This window comes from Dromiciops gliroides, chromosome 1, assembly GCF_019393635.1.
Source record: "Dromiciops gliroides isolate mDroGli1 chromosome 1, mDroGli1.pri, whole genome shotgun sequence".
In the NCBI taxonomy this organism is placed as follows: Eukaryota; Metazoa; Chordata; class Mammalia; order Microbiotheria; family Microbiotheriidae; genus Dromiciops; species Dromiciops gliroides.
This window is the reverse complement of record NC_057861.1, coordinates 537560560-537573057: the sequence shown is the minus strand read 5'-3', so window position 1 is coordinate 537573057 and position 12498 is coordinate 537560560. Positions and strand designations below refer to the sequence as shown.

Below are 12498 nucleotides of genomic sequence, written 5' to 3'. Positions count from 1 at the left end.
CCACCTAGCTGTCCCTCAAGTTGCCTTTGTTGATGCAAGTTATTTCTTATCAAACAATCATTTGAGAAGCAATTCTTTCTTAATGGAAGGTACATTTCTGAGTCATCCTTACAGCAGCCATTTTGCCAAAACCAAGCCTTCTTTACAATATCACCTAGTGGGGGCAGCTAAGTGGCACAGTAGATAGAGCACTGGCCCTGAGTTCAAATCCGGCCTCAGACACTTAACACTTACTAGCTGTGTGACCCTGGGCAAGTCACTTAACCCCAACTGCCTCACTCAAAACAAAACAAAAAATCAGTATCACCTAGTGGGGGCAGCTAGGTGGCACAGTGGACAAAGCAGACACTGGATTCAGGAGGACCTGAGTTCAAATCCCACCTCAGACATTTGACACTTACTAGCTGTATGACCCTGGGAAAGTCACTTAACCCTCATTGCCCCGCCAAAAAAAAAGGGAAGAAAATACAATATCACCTAGTAAGCATCATTGTCAGCTTCTTTAATAAGCTGGGTAAAGAAAAATATCCTGATTAGCAATCTCTTTTAAGATCAGAAAGGACTTTATGGGGAAAGCTTTCTCAATCATGAAGGGCAGAAAGTGCTTCCAATGTGACATGGCTCTTCCTCTGCCCAGGAACAACCCAAGCCAACAGGAAAGTCACTTGTCAACAAGATGGGTGGCCAAGAACCCAAATTGAGCAGTGCCTGATTGTTGTTAAACCAGGGAAAAGATGTCTTAAGTCACAGATCCTGAGAGGCAACTTCACCCCCATGAACTTTCAGGATGTGTCATGGAGCAAAAAGTCAGAAAATCTTGTAGTTGGGCAAAGCTCTCTGAATCACTTTTTAAACTGTTTTCAAGACAGTTTATCAAGTGGTTCTGCTTTAATCTTTTATGCATTGATGTACTAACAACATTGAGATGATGGGTAGAAATTCTCCAGCAATTAGTCCTGGGCAGTGCATTAATGGGGCTGAAATGGGGACACTTATTATATCAGCTTCACCATGACACCCTGGAACTGTGCCAATCTGAATAGGGGAAAACCCAGATCTGTGACAGCAATAATAATATTGTTCAGTTTAATTAGTCATAGCAACCATGTCCTAAAATTCAATACTATCATTTATATTTTAAATAAATAAAACTCACAGGCCAGAGTTTGATGGCTTTTGAATGCTGTTTAGCAAAGCCAAAGTTCACTCCAATTTCTGGTCAGTTCCTTACCTTATCAAAACTAAAGGCAGACCAACCTCCAAGAAATCAAGAATAAAGGGTATGGTTTTTGGGGAGGTTGTCTTTTTTTGGCAGGCCAATGAGGGTTAAGTGACTTGCCCAGGGTCACACAGCTAGTGTCAGGTGTCTGGGGCTGGATTTGAACTCAGGTCCTCCTGAATCCAAGGCCAGTGCTTTATCCACTGCACCCACCTAGCTGCCCCCCAAGGGTATGTTTTTAAAGCCCCAATAGGTCCTGTTAGGCAAAATTTCAAAAAGGATCATTATCCAGGCTCTGCCATCTTCTACCTATATGATATTGGACAATCAATTAGGCATGTTAAGCACCTATGTGCCAGGGTGGGAACAAGTAAGACAAAGGGGGAAAGCATTTATTAAAAGTAACATGTGGGGGCATCTAGGTGGCGCAGTGGATAGAGCACCGGCCCTGAAGTCAGGAGGACCTGAGTTCAAATTCGGCCTCAGACACTTAACACTTACTAGCTGTGTGACCCTGGGCAAGTCACTTAACCCCAATTGCCTCACTAAAAAAAAAAAAAAGTAACATGTGCCAGGCACTGTGCTAAGTACTTTACAATTATCTCATTGAGATAATAACAAAAATAATAACTAGCATTTTCATATAGGGCACCTACTGTGTGTCAGGTACTCTGCTAAGCACTTTACAAATATTTCATTTGTTTCTCAAAAGAGTTGTGAGGGTGGAAGATACTATCATCCCAATTTTACCGTGGGGGAAAACCAAAGGTTCAGTACTAATTAAGTATCAGAGGCCTATTTGAATGCAGGTCTTCCTAACTGCTGGGCCAAACCCTCATCTAGCTAGCTAGCTACTACTGGAAAGGACTGTATAGTGACATCAGGGAAAAGTCACGACAACTTCCCTGGAACTCAGTTTCCTCATCAACGAAATTAGGGGATTCGACCCCAATGAGGAACCCAGGAGGTCCCTTCTACCTCTAAAGCTAGAGGTTCTATTAGTATCAAATAGCATTGCTCTTGGGAAGAGAATACTTTCTGGTGCCCATTTTATTTTCCTTTTTAATCAGTCGCCAGTGAAATATTTCGGTGAGGAAGGAAGTTGAAACTATTGACTGAAATGAATTTAACAGCAGGAATAAACCCACACATAATCCCCCAATGAATAATCAACTGGCACAACAACAGAGCTACTAAAGCAACCTTCAAGCTACCTGTGGATTCCCTTCTAGCCCTGCTGGAATCAAATGCAAAAAACAAAAAACTCCCCTGAAGGTCAGCAGTACTTGTCATAACTCCCAACTTACTTTAAAAAAAAAAAGCCTTTGGAAAATTTCCTACAGTTCTGTGACCAAGTCAGGCCCACAAAAGTTGTCATGTCACCTGCATTTAGTTTAAGTTATTGATTAAATGGAGTATCCCTCTCTTGGTTGTTTACTGCACAACATTAACTACTAGACTGTCTCTCACAGGGCCCTCTCCTAAATAAAAACCCTAAAGGCATCTTCCCTGCCTCCTCCCCTTGGTCCTATCATCCTTTCATACAATAAAAATCTGGTGTAGTGCCAAGATCATTGGTTTTGGATTCTATACAGGAAGACTAGGGTTTGAAGGCCTCTGCTTCTTTCCTACCTCTGTGTGAGTGTGGGTTAGTCATTTCACCTCTGTAATAATGAAGGAGCTACATACTAGATCTCTAAGGTTCCTTTCCACTTCTAAATCCAGGGATTCTATAAAGGTTGTGGCATCCAGAGGCCAACACAATACAATAGAAACCTGGGCTTTGGGGACAGGGAATCTATGCTTCAGTTAACTACCTGTGACTTGGGTTCTCTATCTCCCTAGGCCTCAGTTTCCTAAAATGTAAAATAAGGACTATTTAGACAAGATTTAGGGTTCTTCCAGCATAAAATCTATGATCCGATGAACCTCTTTGAAGCAAGCATTCCAAATATCCTTTCTCATGAAAGATATCCCAAGAACCACATTACTTTCCTCCAACAAGATTACTTTTCACAACTAAGAGAGACAGAAAGAAGGATCTCATTAAAGTTATCTTCAGCTAGACTCTGGTGAGGTCCAAAATTAATCCTTTCAAAATACCACCTTTAAAAAAAAAATGGGAGAGCATTCCCAGATCCACCACCATCTGAGGAGGTGAGGCTTGTGCTTTCCCCGACTCTCTCTCTCTCTCACACACACACACACACACACACCTTATGTTAGTGTATGTACAGAGAGGGCTTTTAAAAAATAGTAAAGGATCCCAGGTGGGTGGACTGGTGATTCCTCGAAGTATCCTTCATTCCTACTTACTCCTCCAGGTGAGAGGCTAGCCTACCTCAGAGCAATGCAAAACCTAACAATTTAACAGGTTTAGGTTTTAAAAGGTGTTAATGGAAGGGGGGAGGGGGAGGGAGGGGGAGGGAGGGAGAGGGATCTGCAGCAGAGAGAATAAGAATGGTCTAAGTAGGAAATGAGAATGGTCTGTTTCCCTGCAGCTTCTATTCTCTCCCAAACTGGTAGTCCACCCCCGCCAAAAAAAAATCCTTCCTTTGGTGGAGAGAAATCAAAGTCACACCAACTCCCTGCGGTCTCCTTTCTCTCCAAAAGCACATACAGTAACCACCAAAATACCAGCTGAAACTCCAGTTCAATTGAATGAAACAAAGACATCGAAGTTCAATACTTGTTATGAATCAGGGAATGGAATCAAGTTAAATGTCTTTCAAGTGTTAAAAGAAATTCCATCTCAGAAGTGATAAGTATCAGCCAATGGATTTCCTGGGTCAAAAAAAAAAAAAACCTCCAGAAGCCATCTTTCTTACTATAAAAATTGTCTTGGCATGAAATGAAATAGTTTAGGCCTCTCCACTCCCATAATTAAGTACAAATTTCCAAATGAGTGCACCATATGATTATGCTTATTTTTTCTCCCTCAGTGTTCTCAGAATAGTTTGCAGGAACAGAATAAATGCAAATACTAGAGTCTGCAACTCACTCACTTGTAGCCTTCTGACCAATATCTGCTACTATATATGCATAAATAACTTTAGTTTCCTCTAGCTTCAGAGAGAGGCTGACTCAGGAATCATTTTTTTGTTTATTTCCCCAATAAGGAAGAAAATATTCTGAAGGAACAAAAACATCATGGTGAACAGCCTATTATATAATGTTCTGGAGGGTCTGAGAAGGAAGAGGCTTTTTTCAAAGACCCAGCGACAAAGTAGCGCCTAGCTCAGCCACGCTTCAGGACCAAAACCAGGCTGGTTTGAATCAACTCTAACTTGTTCCACCCTTCAGAAATTCACGGATAACGCAGAAGCTATGCTCAGTATAGTGATCAAGATGAGACCCCTCTCCATCAAGGTAAGGAGAACGCCATGCGCGCGCCCCCACCCCACCCCTGGCTCTCCTCCTTAGGGTTAAACCAAAAAAACAGTTGGTCGTAGAAAAGTGTTTGAGTCTAAGACAACTTTTCCACAGGGCTCCTTGCAACTTCCAGAAGTAAGCCTTACAAACAACAGTAACAACAATTAAGGGATTCTGTGGACTAGAAAAGCATTGAGGGAGATCTGAAAATAGCCCGAAAAACAGCAGATGTGGCTGCATGCCTTTTTAAATGTGCTAAGAAAAGGGGGGTAGAGAAAGGGACAAAGCTGCATTTGTTGAAACCACAAAGGCCAGACCCACAATCAGTAATATGGCAACAGCTTGCTGTGATTACAAAGAGCACTTTAACAAGGGGTAACTACTCCCCACCGCCGCCGCAGCGGCTGCACCCCCTCCCCCATCTCCCAGGCCACCCCACCTCGAATTGCAGCAACAAACAAGGTGTATATGCGATAGGAATCGCCCTGCGATTTGTTCCACAGAGAGGTCGCTGACTGGCAGGCATCTCATCTTTAGGAGCTTGTTTGCAAACCCAGTGGAGGGGAAAACTACTCTCTTCTGGCCCTTTGAATGAGTGCCCGTAAGTTTACAGTTCTAGCGTGGGGGGTCATGTTTTGACGGCCGGTTTCCTTAATACTGCTCCTGTAGAAGCCATGAACTGGATTGGGGGCTGGCGGATGAAATCACCCGCGTGTTTTTATGACCCTCCCCCTTTCCCCTTCACCAAAAAAAAAAAAAAAAAAAAAAGCCCACTACCGAGGTCTGAAGGGAGGACAAGCCTTCAGGAGATGCAGTACCAATTCCCCTCTATTTAATTGAACTGCTATTGACACTGACTACATTTTCCTTAAAGGAAGAAACAATCCTCCTTTTGAGGAAGGAGCCCTGGGCGGACAAGTCACCGAAGTCCAAGCAGCTTGGGAGAGAAAGTAGTGATTGGGGGAGAAACTCCTGACTCATCGGCATGTTTTTATAGCTCCCGGATTGGATTCTGACCTTTCGGTCTGAGTTGCCTACTCCGGTTGGGAGACCCAGGGGAGAGCCAAGCAATCCCTGCCATAAGCAAGCACACGCGTGTTCGCAGCTGGGGGGCGTCCCGCCCACTCACCACCTTCCCTCAACCCCCCTCTCCCCCCCCCCCCTTTTTTTCTGGCAAAGCAAAGGAAAAAATAAATTAATTTACCTACGGAATCTATCTCCAGGAGGCGCTGCAGGTCACGGATGCTGTTAATCTCGCTGTGAGCTAGTCTCTCGATCACCTCCCGGGGGATTTCGGCTTCCTGAGAATCAGACCCAAACACCTAATCAGTGCTCTGCCGGGCTAGGAAAGCCTTCGCCGAGGCGGGTGGCACCTAGAAGCAGTGGGGCTTGTGGGCGTGGGCGTGCCAGCGTTTGGGCAGTGGCAGCCTCCTGGCCGGGTGGATTGATTACTCTTCAGTCTGGCTTGTGCAGGGCACTTGTCTATCTCTCCCTCTCTCCCTCAGTTCTTCCCCACTGCCTAAGCCCACTTTTAGAAATCAGAATTCATGTAGCGGATATACACGGTGCCCTTACAAGCAGCCCATTAATTACTGCAACCGGTTGTGCAGGCCGAACGCCCCCTCTAAATCTTAATACCACACGTTATACCCCGGCTTATTTCAACAGGGAAAGGAAACGTAGGAGACTTTGAAGGTGTATAGAAACCCACCCCCACTAAAAAGGACTTTTCGGCCCTCGCTTGCACTCGTCCACCCACCTAAGAATGCAGACTTTTTAAAAACACCACCCCCTCTTAATGTGGAACAAAAGCCCCAGCTCGGACTACTTGGATCTGGGGTGTCAGTTACAGGAGGACCAGTGGGGGCTGAAGAGTCCCGGAGGCCGCAGTGTGTTTAAGGTTTAAAATAGAGAAATTAACATCCAGAAAGATCAAGTTGAAATGCGTCACGGATGGGTAACTGAAAGCCACAGGCAGTTTCTTTTTTTTAACACTTTAATCAGACCAGGAGTTTTAAGTTTCTCGCCCTGGAATCCCTACTCTTATCCTGGGAGGAGAGATCACCCCCGACTGATCTCCACACCCCCTCCCAACCCCAACCCCCACCTTTTCTCACATAGCACCCCCATCCCCGGCACCACCTCCTTCACACCAGCCCAGCCGGGCCTGAAGAACTGACATGTTTTACTTAAATAAATTAATTAACCAATAAAAGCTATCAAGAAGGTTGGGGATTAATATTCAATATCTTCCCCCAGCCAAAAGAAAAATGGGGGGGGGAGGAGCACCCACCAGGCCATGGTCCCTGCCCTTACACTCCACACCTACTTTCCCCAAAGCAAACCCTTTATTTAAAAGGGGTCACCCTGGGGGCTTCGTTGTAAAATTCCCACGTTGTAGCTTTCAGAGAAGAGGACGTTTCGGGTTTTAGGAAAATCATTAATAATGAGGCTTCCGCTAAGGGCCCCTGTCATTCTCCCGGGCATGTGGCCCAGGGGGAGTGGAATGGGGAATCTCTGGCCGGGAGGGAGCTGCACACAGCCGGGGAGAGAGAGCCGCGCCCGCCACCCGAGCCCCCAGCCAGCCCTTGCCGGCTCCCAACAGCCACCTGTAACCAGGCCCCGGGCGGGACTCAGTCCGTGCCCCTGCACGAGGGGCTTGTCTACCCCCGTGCTGCCTCAATTCGTCCAAGCCCGTCAGCGGCTCCGATCACAGCCGCCCCTACCTGTGGGGGAACCAGGACTAGAGTGCTTCTTCCTCTAACACCCTCTTTCTCCAAGCACCCCTCACACCCAGTCCTCCAAAGTCTATACACACATACACACCCCTTTTCTTCCACACCCGTTTACCGCAGCCCCCCGTGGGCAGCTTATGGGATTCTCATGAAAGAGACAAGAATCCAGCCTGCTTATGCCTGTCTATAAACGCCCCCTAAGTTTTTCTCTTTTCTACAGACAACCCCCATTTTAATTCTTCCCCTCAGCTTCCCCCCCACTTAATGTAAAGCAACGCAACATCCTGGAAACTCACCAAAAATAAATACTTTGAGAGCTTCTAGAATAAAACGTGCTTGGGGAGGAAAAAAATACACCACCACAATTTTAAAATAATATCTGCAGAGCAAGATATGCAGTGCAACTCCCTACCAATGATTCGCCTCTCTGCCCAGAAGGGTTTGGGGGGAGTCTTCAGCTACCCCAGCAAGACGCCCCCAGGTGCCTGAATCCTAGGGAGTGGGAATAGAGGCAGCACGGAGGAAGCGGCAAGGGGGATAAGGGAGGTGGGTATGGGGCGGAGGGTACCTACCTCGGAAAAGGCATAGGACAGGTATCCAAACCCTAGGAGCAAAACACAAACCCAGGTCCTCATCGCGTCCGGGTGCACTTTAGACTCGGTGGGAACGCAGAGCTGCGGGGTAGGAGCTTCAGCCGGGCTCCAGTGGCGGCGAAATTCAGTACCATCCCTCAGGGAGAAAGACACTGGTGTGTGTGCGCGTGTGTGTATGTGTGTGTGCGCGCGTGTGTGTGAGCGAGTGTGTGTGCGCCGCTCCGGGATCCTCCTCGGCCGCTGGGGTGGGGGGGTGGGGAACTGGTGGAGGGGAGGAGGAAAGGGGGGTTGGGTTTATTATTATATATATTTTTGTAGCTCCCGGATCTGGGGCCGCAGCCGTCTCTCTCGCTCCCTCTCTCCCTAGCTCTGCTTTTTTGGCTTTAAGAGCAGACCAGCCGGTACTTCTGCATATTTGCTTAGATCAGACCGGAGTGAAACCCAAGGAATGGAACCGGAGCACCACCGCCGCTGCGGCGGCTGAAACGCCCATCACCTGTCTGCTTGAGCCGGGGCTCGACAGCTCTTTCCTCCCCCCACTCTACACTCCCCGCCTCCGACTTGCAGAGACGACGAAGAGCCCCCAAAACACTTCCCCTCCCCGCCCGAAACACCGCAGCTCTGCGCTGGGGCTGGGCTGTGCTCCGAAACGCTCCAGGCTCTGCCCTAAGCCGGTCTGCCAACAGCCGAGGCCGGCCTCTGCTTGGGACCTGCTCGATGGATGCCCGTTTTCCCACACCACCACCCCCCTCCAACGGCCCCCCTCACTTCTCCTCCTCCTTCTCTTGGTCCTCCTCCTCCTCTCGCCTCCCTCCCCCTTTAGCTAGAGGTGGGGAAATACAGACAGCGCCGAGGGAAAAAGGGCAGCGCCAGATGGCAGCCTTCGCTGCCCGTTTTAAGTCCTCCTCCTTCTCCTCCTCCCCGTTGGCCAAAAGGAGAAAAAGGTTTTAAATCCCTGGGGCTAGACTGGATCAGACAGAAAAAAAAAATTCAAAAAGGGAGGGTGGTGGTAAACTCCTGGAGAGGTCTCAGGAGGTTGTGTTTGCTCCGCGCCTAGGCGAGTGTGTGAAATCGGCGAGCTACAGAGGAGGTGGTTATACCATCGGCACCCTCCCTCCCCTCCCCTATTTTTCTTGCCCCACCCCCTTCCTCCTCCCCTCCCTCCCCCCCTCAACTAGCCTGCCCTTCCCTATAGTATTCCAGGCACCAAACCACCAACAAGTAGTGGGGGTTGGTTTCCTGCTGCGGCAGTGCATTCAGTCCTGCAACCCAGGCTCCTAGCAGTGCAGCAGTCCCTGCTGCAATGCAAAGAGAGAGAGAGAGAGAGAGAGAGAGAGAGAAAAGCACAGCCAGGCTTTGGGCAAAGGCAAGGGGGCAAGTGGGGAACGGGGCCGGACCCAGGAAAGAGGGTGAGTGGAACGAGAAGCCAGGGTGGAGATGGGATGCTGGGAGGAAGGGGAGACACTCTTCTTTCCAAGTCGGGGTTCTGACTCCCCCCCCCTCCGCCCTTCTCTTCCCCACTGTTCTGGTACCAGCCGCAATCCTGCGGCACCCGGGTGGGGAGGGAAGGGGAAAAGAGGGAGCAGATCAGTCCCTGTCTATTTCAGCCAAAGCCTTAAGAGTAGCCGGGAGCTTCTGCGCAAAGAAAAAAAGAAAATCCTCCACTCACTCTAATCTCACTCCGCCTTGCCTCCTAAAATACAGAAACCTGCGCCATTATTATCAGCTGGCCCCAGCCTTCAGCACCCCTCCCCCATGTATGATTTCATGTATGCACATATATACACGTATGTACGCTGCTCTGAACAATCCGCGAGGACTATCTAGCCTCAGTAGCCGTGCAGCTGCCTTTGCGTTCTCAGCGCAGTGCGCAAAGGAGATGGTGGGGTGAGGAGATGCGGCTGCAGCTGATGGCTGACCCTTCCCTACCCACCCCCATCAGAAATCTGAGGATAAAGTGAATGGGGCGAACCCCCCCTTCTAAATGCACACATACGTATATAGACCACCCCTATCCATAGACTACACCCCATATACTGTTCCTCCCCCGCCCCCCACCCCAATTTTCAGGATGTGAGAAACTGTCTGCAGGGGCAGAGAGCTGTGGGGAGGGTCAGGCACCGCGCCAGGCCGGGCAGCTCCAGCCTTTGATGCTAGAAGCCAGCTCTGCGCCAGGGCAGCCGCCGCCCTAGGGTCCAGCCCGGTAGGGAGGGGACGGTCCTCCAGCCTCCTGGGCCTGTCTACACCGCACTGTCCCCGCTTCCCCTTTGGGGAACACAGGCAGCGTTAGGACGTCAATTATACCTATGTTCGCAGTAGAGAACTTAATGGGGGAGAAGGAGGCAGGCAGGGAGGTGGAAGCCGGAGACCGGAACTCCCGTATCGATTACTCTGCGATCTGAGAGGAGAGGGGACCCGGGGTGGCGCTGTCAGTAGCCCCACTACCCCCAAGCTGCCTAGGCCCAGAGCCACTGGCGCAGGTTGGCCGATGAGCTTTGGAGAAGACGAGGAAGCTTTAGGTGAGAGCAGTCTGGGAGACCAGCACCTTTGGAGCCCCAGGAGTTCAAAGTCAAAACCCTGCTGGACTCCTTGGCCCCCATTGCTTCCCTCCTCCCTGGAGTTTAATATGTTACATATTAACCTGGGACTGGGGTAGATTCCTCCCTTCCTGTATATGATTTCGGCGTGGGGCTGGGACAGAATCGGACACCTCGAAGTTTATACCAACGGTCGTCCCCAATTATTCACGTTTGAACTCACCCATTAAAAACATTAATATTTGATCCAGGAAAGGAGAAAAGAACCTGCTATTGAGGTGGGAGGGGGGCGGGGAACAACGAGAAAGGGTGCAGTTACTTGTCCTACTGAATATTCGAACCTGGGCGCTGCTGAGCTGCTTCTGGCGTCCCCAAAAGGAATGATTAAGTCCATTCTAGAGTACTGACGTCTATCCTTGGAGCCGGTCGGGCGACCCCCACCCGAGATCTCAGTCCATTGAACTCATTGTGATTTAAATGGAGACCCCCTTGACTGGAGGAAATAAATGCACCTTAATAGCCGCGAGAAGAATTTTGCTCCACAGAAAAAAAAAATCCTACAGTATTTAAGTGGATTAACTCCTCTTACCCAACGGGGAGAGTGATAACCGTCGTTTAACTAGACAATGGGCAGTAAAGGCGCAACCTACCAGCCCTAGGGCCTTTCATCTCCCTGGCCTCCTGGTTGGCCCATTTTCCCGCATTTCAAAAGACGGGCCCTTGAAGGCATTTTTCTTCGTCTTTCTGGGGGGCTGCAGACTGGAGCGTGCTTTAGAGAAGAACAACCCGTACTGGCTAAGGGTCTTTTTGTACTCTTTCTTTTCTATGTCTTTACCTGTCTCTCTCTACATCTGTCTCTGGGTGTATCCGCCTTTCCTCTGTCTTTCTGTATCTTTCTCTGTCTTTCTGCGTGTCTTTCTCCCCCTCCTGCAGCCAACTCCTCCTTCCCTCTCCAGTCACCAACAACACCCCAGTCCAAACAGAAGTAGATTGGGGGGGGGGGGAAACATCGCAGCACTCTCGTGATGTAATAGATACTCTCAGGGTGGTCTAGAGAGAGGGAGAGGGAAGGGGGAGAGGAGGGAGAAAAACTTTAAAAGACTTGGAAGCACTTAAAAGAAAGGCCTTTTTTAGGATGGAAAACATTTCATCCAGTGAGCAAGCATTTCCAAATGTTTTATGATAAGGAGGGGGTAGCCTTTAGAGGCTCATCCTCTTCCAATGATACCCAGATTGGGGGGGGGGGGGGTGAGCTCTAGAGTTCTCCAAGCCCGAGGGGATAGGGGTGGGCCTGGGGGGTTAGGGTGGAGAGAGGGCACAGGGTGATATCACACCGAGGTGGAAAGTGATAGCTGCATTTTTTAAAAATGCCTGAGCCAGTTTTAATCATTGGCTAGCGATTAAAAATAAAACCACGGTCCACGTTGTCATAGTAATAACAACAACAGCGATAGAGCTCTGTGCGAGGTTGTAAAAAAAAAAAAACCAACTTCTTTCAACAATGTGCGTCCCTCCAGCGTCTCTACAGGGAAAGGCTCGGAGACTGCGATGCCTTTGCTCAGAGGTGCAGAAGCCCCCGGAACTTGTAAGAAGGAATTGCATTGGTTCTCGCGGGAAGCTCCTGGAAGAACTAGTGGTGAGGAAGGGAAAAGATGTACCCCAAAGGAAAAGGAGTTTTATTTAGCCCCAGGATCCAGCCACCTGATTTGGCCTCGGAGATTCGAGCTCTCAGTTAATTAAGAACCAGATCTTCCTTTCCTTCTCCCCCCCCCCACTTTCCCTCTTTCACTTTCCCATTGTAACTAGAAGCGCTTTAATACCTGATATTTATCTACCACCTATCTATCACTTCTCACTTTGGTTTACCCTTCAAAACACCCGTGAGATTAAAACCCCCAGTTAAGGATTCTTCGCTCATTTTCAAGATTGGAATACACAAGATCTTAAGAGTTAGGTGACGAAGGTCCCCCACCAACTAGGATCAGAAGCCAGGAATCTGGGTTTCTAGGATTTTTCACCCTAGACCTTTTCCTGCTCTCCTC

General features: G+C 48.9%; 1 protein-coding gene across 1 annotated transcript in view; it reads right to left on the bottom strand.

The window, feature by feature from the left end:
• The window catches only part of PDGFA (platelet derived growth factor subunit A), a 38991-nt gene extending 30315 nt beyond the window's left edge, over positions 1–8676 (bottom strand). Inside the window, exons 1-2 of the mRNA XM_043979608.1 lie at positions 7899–8676; positions 5796–5892 (exon numbers count right to left, since the gene is read on the bottom strand). Coding sequence (XP_043835543.1) covers positions 5796–5892; positions 7899–7961 — 160 coding nt within the window. The 5' untranslated portion in view covers positions 7962–8676. The remainder of the gene's footprint in view (positions 1–5795; positions 5893–7898) is intronic.
• Between the last annotated feature and the right edge of the window lie 3822 nt (positions 8677–12498).